The 19381-nt window shown below is 46.2% G+C and overlaps 1 protein-coding gene across 1 annotated transcript; it reads right to left on the bottom strand.

The window, feature by feature from the left end:
- Nucleotides 1–1560: 1560 nt before the first annotated feature.
- On the bottom strand, nt 1561–10856 carry rhag (Rh associated glycoprotein; the record flags this gene model as incomplete). The annotated part of the gene is made up of 10 exons (XM_084440315.1): nt 1561–1754; nt 1872–1945; nt 2213–2286; nt 2815–2936; nt 3086–3223; nt 3695–3861; nt 4428–4575; nt 5027–5177; nt 5376–5562; nt 10682–10856. 10 exons carry the CDS (start codon nt 10854–10856, stop codon nt 1683–1685), a joined length of 1308 nt encoding a protein of 435 aa, XP_084296441.1. The 3' UTR covers nt 1561–1682.
- Between the last annotated feature and the right edge of the window lie 8525 nt (nt 10857–19381).

Genomic DNA, 19381 nt, shown 5'->3' with positions numbered 1-19381 from the left:
TAAACCCCCGACCCAAACGGTCAGATTAAAAGGAGCCCATATGGTCACTGTGGAGGAGTCAGAAACATGTGGTCATTGTGAAGGAGTCAGAAACCTTGGTCAAAGACTTGGTTAAAGACCACACATTCTGGCAGGAGAAATGAAAATTCTCTCTTAGGAAATAGCTTGCATCCCCTGGACACAAATACATTTCTGCTTCACCCTCAATATGAATTGTTAGTTCTTTAAGGCACAGGGAATAAGAGGAACTGACTATATCCATTTATTTATAAACTACTCTACACAAACTGTACACAAAAGATTACACAACACGTGAAAAAAGATAAAACATGAAAAAAGAAAGTCTCTAATCTCTCAGTGACTTGCTGACTAACGGCCATTATTCTCATTCCATGAATGCAACAAAAGATGTGAAAGTCATGCTTCATCTCATATACATCATGAATACATCTGAGCTTTAGAAACGGAGTGACTTTGGGATTCACATTTAAGAGTAGCATAATTACGCGGCGTCTATAGTCTATACTAGCCCTCAGAGCCACGCGGGGTCTATAGTCTATACTAGCCCTCAGATCCACGCGGGGTCTATAGTCTATACTAGCCCTCAGATCCACGCAGGGTCTATAGTCTATACTAGCCCTCAGATCCACGCCCTCAGATCCACGCAGGGTCTATAGTCTATACTAGCCCTCAGATCCACGCAGGGTCTATAGTCTATACTAGCCCTCAGATCCACGCCTGGTCTATACTAGCCCTCAGATCCACGCCTGGTCTATACTAGCCCTCAGAGCCACGCGGGGTCTATAGTCTATACTAGCCCTCAGATCCACGTAATACTAAGACTGTCTCACCAAGACTAGACATGTAGTCTACAGACTAAATGAGTTTGACTCTTCAGGAAATGAGACTCAGCACAGACCCTTGTCAGTTGGTTGGCATGATCATAAAATAATATTTGAAGAAAATATACAATACACTAGCTCAAGCCTAATTTATGAGAAAAACATTTATGTTATATTGTGAAAGGCACATAAAAGATGATGTATAAGCTTATTGATGTGACTGAATTGTGCTATTTGTATAGTGGCTCAGAACTGATACAGAATTGGTCATCAAATTCAGTGTAAAAAAAAAAATCCCTTAATGCATTGTTCGTCTTTCTTCCCAATTTGAGCGAGAACAGTTGAATCAATGCAAATTAAGGGATCATTCACGTCAAAACTCCTTCATTGTTAAAATCAGAATAACACAACCAAAATCATTATCATCATCATGCTAATGTTAGTTTGTGTAAACATGACTTCTTATCAAGGAGAAAATCATTATGGTATCTAATACCTTTATGGATATAATACACTATCTAAAATTTCCATAAATTACCTCCTACACTTCATAACCTGAAATTATAATTTTCAGTACAAAATGAATACACATCTATGGACACCAAGGCAGTTCGGTGCAACATTGTATTTCCCTGCTGAATTGAGTTGAAGAAGAGATATGGAAAAGGTAGCCTGAATTAATATCTTCAGCACTTGAAAATGTCAAGTACACGCCTGTATGTTTTTGCCTAAGTTGAAAGCAGCTGACACCTTGCCAAATTGTCGTATCTTTTTTTCTGGTTTAGGATTCTCTAATTCAAAGGATTATGGGAAAAGTCTATGCAGAACATGGTGAAAGATTTAGGCCTCTGCTTTGTTCTTGGAATGCTCTCCGTGCAGACTCTCCTCATTCTCCTCCTCTTCCTCGGGCACCTGGTAAGAGTCACATGACAGAGAATCTCCAGTTCAGACAACTGGGGATAAACATCCCTGGGATGTAAGATTGTACAGTAGGGGTCAAAGTTCACATGGATTGTAAGTCTATCTCACCTCCCAGTACAGGGCATCATCGAAGCAGTTTTGGTCTGGAGGTTGCCCCAAGAAAGGGATCTTCATTATCAGACCTGTGGGAATAAAAGAATCATTCCATCACTGGTTCACAACTGTATGGATTAAAGCAATTTACATACTTTGTATGTTGTAGAAATATATAGCATACAGAAGTACATCAGTTCAAATGATATTTTTTCATGTAATTTTTAATTATTGTTTTTTATTGTTATGGTGTCATGCACCTTCAGGGCCAACATGGGCTTATAAAATACTCATAACAAAAATTACAATGATAAAATATTTGGCTAGTCTGCGTGTTAGCTTGCTGCTCAACCCACCTGTAATGGCTCCTCCCACCAGAGCAAAGCCCAGAGACGAGGCCAGGGCTGCAGCCTGCATGCTAGCCTGTCCCCTGAGGAGGGACGGAGGAGACAGAGGACCTCAGAACGGAACAGATATCAGTCCTGATGCTTGTCTCCTCATGTGGAGGAAGGTCATGTAAACTGTAAATGGTAAATGGACTGCACTTATATAGCGCTTTTCCACCTTAGCGGCACTCAAAGCGCTTTACAATGGCCTCTCATTCACCCATTCACACACACATTCACACACCAATAGCGGTAGCTGGCATGCAAGGTGCTAACCTGCTCATTGGGAGCAATTTGGGGTTAGGTGTCTTGCTCAAGGACACTTCGACATGTGGACAGTCGGAGCTGGGATTCGAACCACTGACCCTTCAATCATTGAACGACCCGCTCTACCAACTGAGCTACAGCCTCCCCCTGTGTACCTGTCCACTAATTTGTTATAAAACAAATATACTGAATATATAGCCTAGCAAAATACTGACATTACTTTAACATCACTCTAAAAGCATGCTCAGTCCATAGTCTGTATTTATAGGTATAAGGCATGCTATTGGATTATGGATTAGACTTACGTCTTCGCCTTTCCCAGGGCCACAGCCACGATGCCGGCCACGCCCCCCAGGATGCCAGGCATGCCGTGCAGGTTGTGGACGCCACAGGTGTCCTGGACACCCAGGCTGGACGCCAGGATGGGCTGTATCACAGAGAGAAACACATCTCATTAGCAGGGTAGCTGCTGCCTGGAAACCTTATTTCAAATCCATCAAACAGAACATGTGTAGTTAAGTCTAGTGTTCTAGTCCGCCTGACGAGCTAATAACTTGGGTTTGACTATCAACTCACGCTGAGGTACTTGAAGCCCAGGGTGGAGACGACGCCAGCCACAAGCCCAATCAGCATGGCCCCAAAAGGCCCGATGTTCATGTCGGCACAGGTTCCGACTGCAACTCCTCCGGCCAGAGTAGCGTTCTGAATGTGGACCTACGATACACACACAGATACAGTACAGTGAGTGAGCTCACCGGTCTGAAATATCAAATCAAGTCAGGTTAAACTTTATTCGTAGCACACGTTTCATACACGGATAGGAAACAATGTCTTTTCCATAAGACAAAAGGGTAAGATGTGGCCAATGGCCATACAGTATCAACTACTGTTGTCCTTCTAGCCATCTCCAGTCAGATGAAATGGTAAATGGACTGCACTAGTGCTTTTCCACCTTAGCGGCACTCAAAGCGCTTTACAATGGCCTCTCATTCACAGTAGCTGCCATGCAAGGTGCTAACCTGCTCATTGGGAGCAATTTGGGGTTAGGTGTCTTGCTCAAGGACACTTCGACATGTGGACAGTCGGAGCTGGGATTCGAACCACTGACCCTTCGATCATTGAACGACCCGCTCTACCAACTGAGCTACAGCCGCCCCAATGAAGAGATGAAGAGCTGCGTCTCACCATGTCCAGCTTTCCTTTGTGCTCCACCAGGCTGGAGATGGCGTAGGCCGACAGCACGCAAGCGGCCAGAGAGAAATAGGTGTTGACCACAGCCGTGAGCTGAGGCAGGCCAGCGTCAGCGATGGCAGAGTTGAAACTAGGCCAGAACATCCAAAGGAAAATCGTTCCTGGAAAAGAGGGGTTTTAATAATTTGTTAATAGAGGATGTTTGTTACTTAAATTCCCACAGAAACTATGTGAGTATGTTTTGTAACCGTGATGGTAGAGATGTTGTACATCTTGAAACTTGAAAGCATTGGGGTTTGTCACTGCTTTTAAATCAGTTGTTATACCTCTAACTTGAGCTTATTTTATTTATTGTATGTATGCTATTTGTATTCTAACCTTTTGTATTGTTGTTTGCTGCCTCTTGGCCATGTCGCTTTTAAAAAAGAGATTCTTACCTTGTTAAATAAAAGTCTAATAAAAAATGTCATTCAGGCATTATAACGTGTAATGAAATCAATACTGCTTAGGTCCACACGGTGGCGCAAGACACTGGTGTAAGATTCTACTGAAGCACTTGAATTTCAGATGTCCTTCTTTCTTCTGTGAGATGTGGTGAAATGTTCAGTGTGAGTGTGCGGACATAGGCTAGGTACATGAAGAAGGCGTGTGCCGTGCCATAGATTAAGCACTCGTTAATGACTACATCGGTAACGACCGTGTTGACCGGTAAACAAACGGCTCTCACCGATCATGGCGAACATGTCCGAGTGGTACACAGAGCCGTCGTTCTCGTGACCGTCTCTCAGGGCGGGACGGTAGAGCACGCGGGCCACCGCCAGGCCAAAATAGGCGCCAAAGGCGTGGATAATCATGGAGGCTCCAACATCATTGGCCTGTGGGAGTGACAGAAATCACATTTTAGTCTCAGTTATGTTCAGATATAGGCATAGATACTGGACAAAAAAGGACGCCTAAGACTGTAACTGACTGTTTATCCCTTCAGTAGGCTATCACACCCCAGTGCATCTTATTCTTGTGAAAAAGACGAGAGAGACGTAGCCTAGTTTCCTGTTGCTGGTGTTCTGAAAAGTTGGCCTACCTTCTCAGGGTGACCTACCACCCGTTATATTATGTTTAATTCATGGTTAGCGCATCCTGTCAGGTAGGAAATGTCTATCAGAATGTCTTACAACCCATTATTTATAGGTAGCACATCCTATCAAGTAGGAAATGTCGAAATGTCTTCACATTTCCTACCAGACAGGATGCGGATAATCACAATAAAATGGTAGGCCAACTTTTCAGAACACCCCGCCTTCATCCATGTGTATGTAGTGCGCTAACCTCAAAGATTTCAGCCACCAGGTGCTCATTGATGGAGAAGATGGTGATCTCCATGATGGTCATGATGAGGAGCTGGACCGGACTGGTCTTACCCAAGACCGCCCCGAAAGAGATCAGAACCGTGGCGGTGCTGAAGTCTGCGTTGATCATCCTTTTTTGGGTGAGGGACACAAAAACGAAGTAAAAAGGGGAGAGTGAGAGAAAGGAAGGGACAGAATACTGTAGATGAACATTAACGTGTAACTGAAACCCTCTTTGTATCGACGGACGCATGATATGAATGATAATGGTGAGGAAGTGGTGTTCCCTGAACGGCAGCGTGTGGGACCATGGTGGGCGTGGGGTTTACCTCAACACCGTCACCTTGATCTTGCCGCTCGCGTCCAGATGCCAGAGCCCCTGAAGCAGGAACCCCCACTGCAGGGCGAAGGCGGCCAGGAGCATGTTGACCCCCACGCTGCTGAAGCCATACCTCTTCAGGAAGGTCATTAGGAAGCCAAAGCCAATGAAGATCATCACATGGACGTCCTGGAACACTGGGAACCAATGAGAAGGCAGGTCAGTTCTGAGGTTCTAAGGTTGATCTAGAGTTACGCGCCGCCATTCTGACTAAACTCATGATAACAACATGCTTACATTTATCAGTAGAGCCTCTATTTTAGTCTGCTCATCAAAGACAACAAAACTGTTTGTTCTCGTACAGTAGGTATAATCCGCTATGTCACGATTATTATAACTTCGTAGTGCAGTGTCATCCGTGCCAGGGGTCAAGAAAACCACCAAAAACCATATCAGTGTGTGTGAACGGCCCTTTGATCTTTAACCAGCCACCGAACTGCTCTCGGTTAGCTCCCATGAGCGGATCATTGTAAATCACTACGCGTCTTGAGTGAACTGCAATTCAATTAAGCCGCGAATAGAATACTGAGAAACGGCCTCACACTGAGCTATTCACGTCACATGATCTTAATAACTCTTAAGCTGTTAGGGTCCTGTCAGAACAACCTTAACACATTCCTCCCCATTAGTTACGGATGAGTTTTTGTTGTTGTTCGGAGCAGAGTGCAGTATTCAAAAGAGTTAGGCCTCATCCCTACACCATGAAATCACATCCCTTATAGTTCAACTCCGAGGGGCCGTAGGGAGTTACGGTTTCAAATAACGCTTATTTGGAACGCCCTCTGACATTATTTTTCACGTTTGTCAACGAGGCAGATGCCAGGGTAACGTTGACACCACTGTAGGTACCTGTTCTGACTGCCTACCCTGTGTGATTGACATTGGAATGAATGGGCGGCCATCTTGGAAAGCCTTGCGCAGTGGCTTTGCTTTGTTACAGCATACAGCAGATTTACAAACAGGTGCGATTTAGAAAAAATGCAGTCAACTTCCTGTTGTTCGTCGTTTGACGTCACAAACAATTGTGGAAGTGACCATTGCTTACTGTTAACTTCAAAAACAACCCTTACTTTGGATTGGAATGCCCGTCAATTTGGCGCTGGTGGGCGTGGCCTGATTATGTTCACTTTGAAGTGAAGCCGTACGTTTTGGAATACAGCCTAATAGTGTTCTGTGTCCTTCAGTTTATGAACAGGATGTGAGATCTATCATGGTATCTCTACTGCAGATCAGAATCAGGGCTTCTGGTCCTAAACAGGACGGGCGTGAGGATCGACTGGGTCAGGATGTCTGGACCAGGCTCCACTCCCATCCTACCTACCCTTTCCATCACAAAAGGTCAGATTCACAATTCCCATAAGCCGTTCACCTCAGTGTGATGGGGCTGCCATCTGGAAAGTGCATCAAGGTGCGGCCCATTCACTGAGCAAAACAAACGGTGCTGCTCATTTCCCCAGGTGGAACCACTCAGGACCGGAGGACCCACTCACACTGAGGCGTAGTGTGGAGGCATAGTGGCCTATCTACCAAGTAGGGCTGCACGATTATGACAAAAGATAATAATTGCGATTATTTGCTTCAAAATGGTAATTGCGATTAATAATTGCGATTAATATTTCAAAGTAATAGCTTTAGCTCTGCACAGTTTGCATATGACCTGCTGGGCTTGAGCGACATCATCTTTTTCGTAACCACTCAGCAGGAACGCATGTGATTGGTCAGACAGCATAAGCGCCTGTGATTCGTCCGTGTAGTCCTAGCACACTCAATTCAAAGCAAAATCATTAATCACATTAATTGCGGCCTTCTGCGATTAGTTAATTGCGGAGGTCATAATCGCGATTTCGATTAATTCACGATTAATTGTGCAGCCCTAGTACCAAGCCATATTGGACTATAGCCATGGGTCAGTTTCAGAAAAGTGTATTTAGCTTTGAAGCGCTCCCTAAACCAGAGCTGGGTTCACTGGAACAGGCTAAACAGGAAGGAGGACTCCAAGAGATCCCCTCAGGTTACACCTCCATGATTCCTCTGTCATTATGAGACTCAGTCATGTATCTGGTCTCAGATCAGATGTACTGTATTCTGTCATTATGAGACTCAGTCATGTATCTGGTCTCAGATCAGATGTACTGTATTCTGTCATTATGAGACTCAGTCATGTATCTGGTCTCAGATCAGATGTACTGTAGTTGCGCAACGCCTCTGGGAGGTGATAGGATGCAGTGCGATCCCGTTGCTACGGTAACCCCGCTGTTAACAGACATACGACTCCTCCCTCTTCTCCTTCCTGATTGAATAGGGTGGGAGCTGGGAAATGCAAACCGCAAATCAACAGAACTTTTTCAAAAGGGAAAATCGTTATTTAAACAGATATGCTTGTTTAGTTTTTTTCAGAAATATTTGTATATTTAAATTTTAAGGGCGGTATACAAATAAAACACAGACAATTAATTACATAATAACATACAGTAATGGCAAAACATTTTAGGAGCCAGTATTTTGGGCAACTGCACTGTGACACCCAGATGAGAATAATATTAGCAGTGGTTCTGTGCGTAATCACACAATGTGAAGTTCATCTCTTGAAATGTTCTCTGGCTGCCGTTGAGTTGCTGCGTCCGCCTGACCGTCCTAACGAGCCCGTCCTAACGAGCCCTTCCTAACGAGACTGTCCTAACGAGACCGTCCTAACGAGACCGTCCTAACGAGCGAGCGTAATGAACGACCCCTGAGGGACATCCTGTCACACCAGCGGGGGCCACCAGGGTGGGGGGCAGTGGGGCAGGAGAGGATTTTCATTGGACGGCTGGAGGCTCACTGGAACGTTGGCCCTCTCGTGGGCACTTTGCCCAAATATTGAATAATATCAGGTAATCCTCTTTGGCTTTGAATGAGCCAGGGGGAGGGAATCCCCCAACAGGTCAGCGTTCACCCCCCAGTACCAAAACTACTGCATTAACCCCCCCTTCTCTCACCAGGGCCCAGTACCAAAACTACTGCATTAACCCCCCCCTCTCTCACCAGGGCCCAGTACCAAAACTTCTGCATTAACCCCCCTCTCTCTCACCAGGGCCCAGTACCAAAACTACTGCATTAACCCCCCCCTCTCTCACCAGGGCTCAGTACCAAAACTACTGCATTAACCCCCCCCCTCTCTCACCAGGGCCCAGTACCAAAACTACTGCATTAACCCCCCCCTCTCTCACCAGGGCTCAGTACCAAAACTTCTGCATTAACCCCCCCCTATCTCACCAGGGCCCAGTACCAAAACTACTGCATTAACCCAGGCAGAGCAGAGCAGTACTGGTCGGGATGCAGCTACGTCCACAAGCCTTCATTAACTATCAACATGTGCACAAATTCTAGAGGGTTATGTTTATTCAAACTACCAAAATTGCAGCTGCTTAAACAGTTTGTATTAAGTTTCCTCAGAAAGTCAATTTCACTCCCCGAGGATCCTGGGTCTTTCAACTATGATACAATCCCTTCTGGGAGAAATGAGCATTATTTAAAAGATGCCCTTCATTCGATTCATCTCAATTACATTTTCTCAACACTGATTTGATTGTCCCTTGATGACAGACCACGCCAGAGCATTTTCTTTCAGAAGCACATTCTTCCTTTGCTTTGAACTTCTAAATATACTCGTCTGGAATGTACCATATACCCATCTGGAATGTACCATATACCCATCTGGAATGTACCATATACCCATCTGGAATGTACCATATACCCAAAACCATAGTGCACATTACAGCACAAAAACAGTTTTCTTCTTACCCCATTTTTTAACAAGGAGTGTGGAAACTGTCTATGCATAAATGCATGCAATAGTTATTGGGCATTAAAGGACTTGTCAAGCTCATGGTCCTTCATAATATAGAAGCCAATTAAGGAAAGTTGAAATCTTGGGGGTCAATTAAGCATACTTGATTAATATATAGGGCAACAGACATCGTTGTAAAAGTAGAATACTCTAACTTCCTTTACTTAAAGCTAATTTACTTTAATTGCCTTATCTAGTTGATATGTGTTTTGTTAGAAAATGCAGAATGAGAGATCTTGAAATAGACTCTTTTTTTGGAAGAGTGCCCAAAGGTAATTACTGTACGAAGTTCGTTATGCTACTCCTCTGACGACCATCTATATTAGTGTGATATCCTCTGTTCTGCGCTACGCTCATCTCCATGGTTACACCACCCCGCCCACTTACACACACACGCCCATACTGTAACTCAGCTAGTATTTATTCTGTAACTCAGCTAGTATTTATACTGTAACTCAGCTAGTATTTATTCTGTAACTCAGCTAGTATTTATTCTGTGGGTATTAAGAGACAGATACAACAATTTTTTAAATAACAAACTAGTACCTCAACTTTAACCGTCAAAACCTAAATCTTGATGTGTCAAATGAAGCAAAAATAGATTTATGGCACTTCAACAAATGCATAATTTGCATGTTGAAGGTTTTGTACTTCACACAGTATCCATTGGAGCAGCAGGTGTCTTTGCCCCCTCCATACAGAACAAGTGCAGAGACTGAACCTCCTCAGCGTGACTGAACACTGACTGAACATTGACTGGACCTCCTCAGTGTGACTGAACACTGACTGAACACTGACTGAACCTCCTCAGCGTGACTGAACACTGACTGAACACTGACTGGACCTCCTCAGTAGGACTGAACACTGACTGGACCTCCTCAGTAGGACTGAACACTGACTGAACCTCCTCAGTAGGACTGAACACTGACTGAACACTGACTGAACCTCCTCAGCGTGACTGAACACTGACTGAACCTCCTCAGTAGGACTGAACACTGACTGAACCTCCTCAGTAGGACTGAACACTGACTGAACACTGACTGAACCTCCTCAGTATGACTGAACACTGACTGAACACTGACTGAACCTCCTCAGTAGGACTGAACACTGACTGGACCTCCTCAGTAGGACTGAACACTGACTGAACACTGACTGGACCTCCTCAGTAGGACTGAACACTGACTGGACCTCCTCAGTTTGACTGAACACTGACTGAACCTCCTCAGAATGACTGAACACAGACTGGACCTCCTCAGCGTGACTGAACACTGACTGAACACTGACTGGACCTCCTCAGTAGGACTGAACACTGACTGGACCTCCTCAGTGTGAGAGAGACAGAGTGGAGCTCTGAGTCTCAGCTGACAGACAAACATCATCCAGCCCCCCGGCCCCAAGCGAGGAGCCCACGGAAGAGGTCTACTTACTGGGGTAGAGGGTCATGGGTGGCACCTTCTCCGTGGAGGTGCCGTTTGGGCCGTGTCCGTCGGCCTTGTCATCGTCGTAAGACACAAACACACCAAACAGGATGATGGTGATAATTTCCAGAGTCAGCGCCAAGATGGGGAACTTCAGTCTCATGTTGGTGGCGTATGCAGGCATTCTGAGTACTGACACACTCTCTCTCTCGCTTTCTCTCTCTCTCTCTCTCTCTCTCTCTCTCTCTCTCTCTCTCTCTCTCTCCCACTCTCTCTCTGTCTGTCTCTATCTCTGGCTCACACACTCTCTCTCCCTCCCTATCTCTCTTTTGGGGCTGTGGTGATGTGATAGGAGGGGGGAGGCTGGTGGCGGGTTTTAAATTGGTGCAGGTTGTGAGTTGACCAATGACAGAGCAGAGCAGTGTAGCCTGTCTGGCCGGGGTCACTCCCCCTTCACGTTGCTCATGGGGTTTCCTTTCTGGAAGTTGTTTACTTTTCTTATACAGGGGGCAAAACACAACATAATGACACCCCAGCCAGTGAGTGGATGTGAGAGGAATGGTCAATGAGCTTCATCTAGTTCTTTTGTTAGTGTCAACACAAGGTGTGTGTTTCATGAGAAATTGAGCCGAGTCTTTTTGATCTTCTAATGAATTTTAAACATCTTACATGTTGTGGGTTTGTCAATGCAGACATTTCATTTGCTGAGATGTTCAGCATTTCCATTTGGGTTTAAAATGGGCTTTTAAAAATTCTATTCATCACACATTATGTTCAGCGTAGTCTTAAGACATAGGACTAAACCATGTATGTCATTCAGATTCCTAGCAGCATGTGTTTGACCACGGTCTGATCCGAGGCTCTCCTCCTGCAGAGGGATATAATGACAGTAGACACATTTCACACAAGCAGACCCATGTTGGCTCGTCACTGACCTATTTACATTCTGTCTGCTCGGTGTCTCGTCACCCTGCGCTGCCTTTCCCACAGTCACTCAGCCATATGGATGAAGTCCCAGGTCTCCCGTTGTAATTGGCTCCCACAGTTAGGGCCCCGTTTGTGGTAACAGGCTGAGGCCTCCATCAAATTACCCCGGGCCAGAGGTCCGTTTGTGGGGCTGAGAGCTGGGTGAATGAGCGGGTCGTTCAAACACTGCCAGCCAAGCGGTTCTGTTTGTCTTGGAGCTCAGCTTAGTGGACATGTTCCCAGACCTGCCGAAAATCACTTCCAAATGTTGAGAGATATGTGGGCCCCCCCCACCCCCCCCGTCCTGAAACACACACACACACACACGCACACACACCCTGCCCCCCGCGCCCCCCCCGCCCTGAAACACACGCATGCACACACACACACACACCCTGCCCCCCGCGCCCCCCCCCCGCCCTGAAAGACACGCATGCACACACACACACACACCCTGCCCCCCGCGCCCCCCCCGCCCTGAAACACACGCATGCACACACACACACACACCCTGCCCCCCCCCCCCCCCCGCCCTGAAAGACACGCATGCACACACACACACACACCCTGCCCCCCCCCCCCCCCGCCCTGAAAGACACGCATGCACACACACACACACACACGCACACACACACACACCCTGCCCCCCCCCCCCCCCCGCCCTGAAAGACACGGACGCACACACACACACACACACACGCACGGACGTACACACGCACACACACACACAAACACACACACACACACACACACACACACACAATCACACACTAAGCCCTCACTCTGTTAAGTGCCTTTAATGGTTTGAGAACACAGAGATACAGGCGGGCAGAGCTGGCCTTCTCCACTCTGTGTCGGGTTTAATGGCTGACGCCGGGGCCCCAGCGAGGAGGGAGTAGTCCAGGCGGGAGATGACCAGGGCCGGGATGAGCACCTGTGCCCTTTCGTCAGTGAGGAAAGGGCGAATCCTCCTGATGTTGTAAAGCAGGAATGTGCAGGAGCGTGTGACGGATGTGATGCGTGTGGAGAATGACAGTTGGTCGTCCAGGGTCACACCCACATTCCTCACAGGGAATATACAGCAAGTCTCCTTAGTAGGGATGGCTATCATTAGCATTTTATCCATACCGATATTGCTTATTGATTCCGATACTTACTAGATCTCTATGCTGGTAGATCTCTATGCTGGTAGAAGTTGCGTGTGTGGAGGCAAGCAGTCACGTCACCTCTCGGTGGCCACATGACCTACTTTTTCCTCCTGCTACTTTGTAGAGTACAAGAGTGGCCTGCCGTTTAGCTGAGCGTTGTGTGGGCTGCTTCCATCGTTGTTTAGGCTTGGACAGTATGTGTAGCTGATAGCTGATAGTAGCCTAGCAAAATCAATCTGAAACAAAAAAAAAGTCAGGATTACGCAACCCTGACTGATCCATTCAGTGCAAGTCATCAGAATGTGTTGTGCTGTGTGATTGAGTCATGTAAGCAGGCTAAAGACACTCTGTTCTGACCACTAACTGACTGTTCTGTTCTGACCGCTAACTGTCTTTTTAAGGACCATACCGGTCTAAATATGATTTGATCTCCTTAAACTAGTCACCCAGCGTTTATCACATTACCGCAACCCTTGCTCATCCAGAAGCTCGTCCTGAAACTCATCCTGAAAGAGCGGAGGTTCAGCCCAGTGAGGTGAGACCGCATGTCATTAAATGACATCAGCCTACGGTGGCCTCAGTAGGACAGTAAGTAGTGAGTTGGACCACAGATGGGATCTCAGTGATTCCCAACATTTGCGATTTAGTTAAGACCAGCGTTGGGAGTAACTGATTACAAAGCAACGGATTACTGTCATCAGATTACATTCTCCAGCAACCTGTAATGTAAGGGATTACATTCACATTTTCAGTCATCAGATTGCAGTTACTGACCTAATAAAAGTGTGATTGCTTTGAGTTTCATGTGGTTGATATGAGCATGTGGTCTCTCTTTCATGTGGTTGATATGAGCATGTGGTCTCTCTCATGTGGTTGATATGAGCATGTGGTCTCTCTTTCATGTGGTTGATATGAGCATGTGGTCTCTCTCTCATGTGGTTGATATGAGCATGTGGTCTCTCTTTCATGTGGTTGATATGAGCATGAGGTCTCTCTTTCATGTGGTTGATATGAGCATGTGGTCTCTTTCATGTGGTTGATATGAGCATGTGGTCTCTCTCTCTCTTTCATGTGGTTGATATGAGCATGTGGTCTCTCTCTCTCTTTCATGTGGTTGATATGAGCATGTGGTCTCTCTCTTTCATGTGGTTGATATGAGCATGTGGTCTCTTTCATGTGGTTGATATGAGCATGTGGTCTCTCTCTTTCATGTGGTTGATATGAGCATGTGGTCTCTCTCTTTCATGTGGTTGATATGAGCATGTGGTCTCTCTCTTTCATGTGGTTGATATGAGCATGTGGTCTCTTTCATGTGGTTGATATGAGCATGTGGTCTCTCTCTTTCATGTGGTTGATATGAGCATGTGGTCTCTCTTTCATGTGGTTGATATGAACATGTGGTCTCTCTTTCATGTGGTTGATATGAGCATGTGGTCTCTCTTTCATATGGTTGATATGAGCATGTGGTCTCTCTCTTTCATGTGGTTGATATGAGCATGTGGTCTCTCTCTTTCATGTGGTTGATATGAGCATGTGGTCTCTCTCTTTCATGTGGTTGATATGAGCATGTGGTCTCTCTTTCATGTGGTTGATATGAGCATGTGGTCTCTCTTTCATATGGTTGATATGAGCATGTGGTCTCTCTCTTTCATGTGGTTGATATGAGCATGTGGTCTCTCTCTTTCATGTGGTTGATATGAGCATGTGGTCTCTCTTTCATGTGGTTGATATGAGCATGTGGTCTCTCTCTTTCATGTCATCAGGGCGGAGATATGACAAGACTGCTGGTTTAGGATCTGATTTTCTCGTGTCTAATATGATCTAAAATGCAAAACTGATCCTAGATAAGCACTTACATGATTCGGGTAAGGAATAATCTGGTTTTATAAAGTATAATCTGGTTTAAGAAAGTAACTCGAAAGTAAAGTGATTAGTAATCGGATTACTTTTCAGAGAGAGTAATCAGTAACTGTAGTTGATTACTTTTATTAAGTAACCTGCCCAACACTGGTAAAGACACATCGAAACATACAATGCAGTCAATGTTCGTGACATTTTCATGCATTTTTCCCTTGGTGGGGGGGATTAATACAGTATACTGTAACAAAACAAAAAACCCAAAACAAAATGAAAGACAAAAGTTTAGAAGTGTGTTGAAACTAGAGTGAGCCAGTAGCCCGGGAGATGAAAGACACTGTGCCAGCCGAAAAAACAACACAGCAGCCACTGTAAACAGGCGAGTATTTCTATCACCGCCTGAATCTAGCCGCTCTTTCAACTCGCATTCCAGGAAGGCCATTAGGCAAATGATCTGCACCCAGTCACTACCCACCATCAAACAGGGATGTATGGAAAATAAACAATCCATCAGGCCTAAATACGCTCCACATCCTTTGTCTAAGAGCAGATATTTTTCTTTCTCAGGGATAATGAGCAGACCATACACAGATCAGCCACAACATTAAAACCACTGGCATTCATGTGGATGTTACTTTGACACATACCACCTACCGTACCTAAATATTGTTGCAGACCAAATACACCCCTTCATGGCAACGGCATTCCCTGATGGCGTTGACCTCTCTCAGCTGGATAATGCTCCCTGCCGCACTGCAAAAAAAGGTTCAGGGATAATGCACAGAACAGATTTTCTTTTTTCTCAGGGTTTGAGAATGTCACGTGGAGTTGAGATGCCCAGGTGGATTGTGGGAGATCTCAAGGGGGGAACGGGAGTTCAGGGAGTGGGAGGACGACCGAGGCTCCGTCTAATGGACTCTTACTTGTCAGCGTGGTGACCATGCACACAACTCTGACGGCCCTTCAACGGGAACAGTTACATTGAGATGCCGATGGGGTTTTATTGTCCCTGCTATGTTCTTTATCAGTATTCCAAGACTTGCACACTCCTACTCATGTCTATGTGCTACAGTACTAGTCATGAACACTGTCCCTCTCTAGAGTGCCGTTAATCTAAAGCATGTTTCTTACAGCCTTTCTTTGGAGCTGACATGTGTTTTTAGTTTTTTTTCCCCTCACATTCATGAACTGTCAGTGATATCTGGCCAGCTGAGAGCTGTGGTCTCGCTGCCTGTAAGTCTTCATATTTATATTGTGTTAAACAAGCTGTCTAGTGTACTTAGAGCCCTGTAGCTGTGTGTTAGTACAGCTCCTTTCCTCTCTCATGCAGGGTCCACTTCATGCGTCCTCAGTGCGTGACCAAACACCTAGAGCATCAACTCCCTATCTCCCCCTGAGAAGACCAGATGCTTGTTCACCTCTAACACCACGCGATATACGAGCTCCTGAGGCACCACAGGCCTCACAGTGGAATGTGAGAGGATCGCCCCAACATTACAGAGTTCTCAATAATCTTTAATGGCATTCCTCAGCGTTGTGCTCAGTGATGGAAATTGCGCTCAGTGACCCCTCCAACATTTACTACCTGTAGAATTAATTTATGTGTGTTATGTTGGCGTGTTTGAGTAGAAGCAGAGAGCGGTTTATTACCTCCACCCCAGCGATGCTGGGTGAGAGGTTATGTTTTGGTTGCGTGTTTGGTTGGTTGGTTGGTTCTTTAGCAGAATTACACAAAAACTACCAGACCGATTTTTATGAAACTCAGACTTTGAATACTGGAGTCCCCAGTTCCAATCTTGACTGGAACTATTTTTTTTGTAAAGAACGTTGGCTCTTTGTTAGAATGAGGACTTCATTCAGCTTTAGATAAGCAACACTGGCACCCCCCAAGGAACTGTTCTGTCACCTTTCCTGTTTGCCCTCCACAACACCGACTTTAGCCACAACTCTGGAGCGTGCCACCTCCAGAAGTTCTTGGACGACTCCTCTATTGTGGGCTGCATCAGTGAAGATGCAGAAGAGGAGTACAGGGATGTTGCTGGGAGACTCGTCAGATGGTCTGAGGAGAACCAGCTCCAACTCAACATCAGCAAGACCAAGCAGCTGGTGGTGGACTTCAGAAGGAACAAGAGGCCTCCAACCCCTATTATATACCATCCAGGGGGAGAGGAAATTGAGATGGTGAAGTCATACAAGTTCTTGAGAGTGCAATCAAGAAATCAATCAAGAAATCAATCAAGAAATCAATCAAGAAAGCAATCAAGAAACCCATCAAGAAATCAATCAAGAAATCAATCAGGCAACATAATGCGCTTTACAGAGAACAAGGGAGGAGGGCATACGACCCACTCTCTACATATTCCAGAGGGAAGCAAAAAAACAGTAATCACCCGGGGGCCAGAAAGGTGAGCTGTAAAAATTCTTCCCTGACCCCTCTCAACAAGGCGATGGAGCAAGCTCCTGGAGTATATTTGTCTAACAGCTATGAACATTTATAGAGCAATAAATTACATTAAATTACATTAGTCAATCAATCAAAGCTTTATTTGTATAGCGCATTTCATACCCAGAGGCAACACAATGCGCTTTACAGAGAACAAGGGAGGTGGGCATACGACCCACCCCTACATATTCCATTAGTGCACCTGAACAACAAACTGGACTGGACATTGTGGAGCTGATTATTTTATCAACAACAGCACATGCTGATCTAACAGGTGTCAGTGCATCACTCATCAATATCAATTCCTCCTGCAACCTGCCCACTCTGACCTCACACCCAGGTCCTCTGATCTGCTTTCACACATGACCACCTGTCATAAACACCACTACCAGCTACACCACTGAAAAGCTCCCTCTTCAGTGGTGCAAGTGCGCGATATTCATATTGATGAGGGAGCTTACCCATTTCAACTCGGTTACACCAACAACATGCATTCATGGGCGAAGGCCTGTGCTCTCTGAGCACCCTTTCTACTTCATTCATTTATTATGTGCTCTTGATTATTGTTTTTATCCTGCAGTTCATTCTTAGTGTTGAAACATCCCAAAGGACAAAAATGGGTCCTTCTTCCTGGAGTTCTGCAGTGCGTTTGAAGCCCATCTGTAACCCATCAGCTACTGTCCCCTCCCCCTCAGCCTAAAGACGAGCCGGTCCCCTATAGGCTAAAAAATAATACATTTGTCTGGATTGTCTGGAATGTCGGTGCCTCCTTCTGGTCGCTATTGTTTCCATCTGTTGACTATAGGCTCCTCTGCGTTATCAGGTGTTTGATAGTTTGAGTCTGAGGAGATTTGTGCATCAAAGGTAAGCGGAGTGCATTTTGACCGCAAAAAAAGGTCACCAGAAAGATGGAAGATATGTCAGAGTGACCGTGTACAGTAATGCGGTAGACTAACCCCTTATATAGCCGCCCTACTGGACTGGAACGTTCCGTCCTATCAGACTCGTTCCAGTAACTGGCTTGTTTTTAAGGTCCCTGGAGCTAACACAGAGCTGGGCAGGACAGCGTTCTCGTATGCTGCTCCAAAGTCTTGGAATGACATTCAGACTCGGTTGAAGATGGAGGTTCTCCCTTCAATCACAGAGTTTAAAAACATGATCTCTGTCTTTGGTGATTCAAGTTGTAATTGTTTTATTTGATGTGATGTGATGTTTATTTGATGTGTGCATTGTTCACTTGGTGAGGCTGTAAATGAGGTGCACGGACCTCAGTGTCCTTTCAAGTTTAAATAAAGGTTTGACTGAATGCTGAGGAGCTTTCCTCCCCGTTCTACTTGTCATCGGGAGCTTGGGGGCATCTTCACTGCAGATGCTGCATGTGGCCTGACCACAGGGCTCAGCTAGGCTGGGTCAAAGCCCTCCCAGTGCTTGGGTCAAAACCCTCTCAGTGCTTGGGTCAAAGCCCTCTCAGCGCTTGGGTCAAAGCCCTCTCAGTGCTTGGGTCAAAGCCCTCTCAGTGCTTGGGTCAAAACCCTCTCAGTGCTTGGGTCAAAGCCCTCTCAGTGCTTGGGTCAAAGCCCTCTCAGCGTTTGAGTCAAAGCCCTCTCAGTGCTTGGGTCAAAGCCCTCCCAGTGCTTGGGTCAAAACCCTCTCAGTGCTTGGGTCAAAGCCCTCTCAGTGCTTGGGTCAAAGCCCTCTCAGTGCCTGGGTCAAAGCCCTCTCAGTGCTTGGGTCAAAACCCTCTCAGTGCTTGGGTCAAAGCCCTCTCAGTGCCTGGGTCAAAGCCCTCTCAGCGCCTGGGTCAAAGCCCTCTCAGCGCCTGGGTCAAAGCCCTCTCAGCGCCTGGGTCAAAGCCCTCTCAGCGCCTGGGTCAAAGCCCTCTCAGCGCCTGGGTCAAAGCCCTCTCAGTGCTTGGGTCAAAGCATGTGGTGAAGTCAAAGTACTCTGATCAATGTCGAACACGATCGGCTCGGCTGTGCAGTGAAAGCCTAAACCTCACGTGAGAGGAAGCCTTGGCCTCTTTGCTCGTGGCGCGGCGGGCTTTCTGGAACGCCCTCGATGGAATGCGTGTGTGTGTGTGTGTGTGTGTGTGTGGGGGGGGGGGGACAGAATGCAGAAGACACACGACATGCCTTGTGGCCTGCCATCTCCTCACTGTCCACACGCACACACACACACACACACGCACACACACACACGCCCCCCGAACAGCGCCCCACCCCTGGTTTCCTGTGGCCCAGGCCCAGTTGTACACCCTGATAAGAGGGCCAGGAAGAAGGCCTTCGAAGTCAGGCA

Source organism: Borostomias antarcticus (genome assembly GCF_949987555.1).
Source record: "Borostomias antarcticus genome assembly, chromosome: 6".
Taxonomy (NCBI): domain Eukaryota; kingdom Metazoa; phylum Chordata; class Actinopteri; order Stomiiformes; family Stomiidae; genus Borostomias; species Borostomias antarcticus.
Note: the sequence above shows the minus strand (reverse complement) of the source record. Positions and strands in the feature narration are given on the sequence as shown.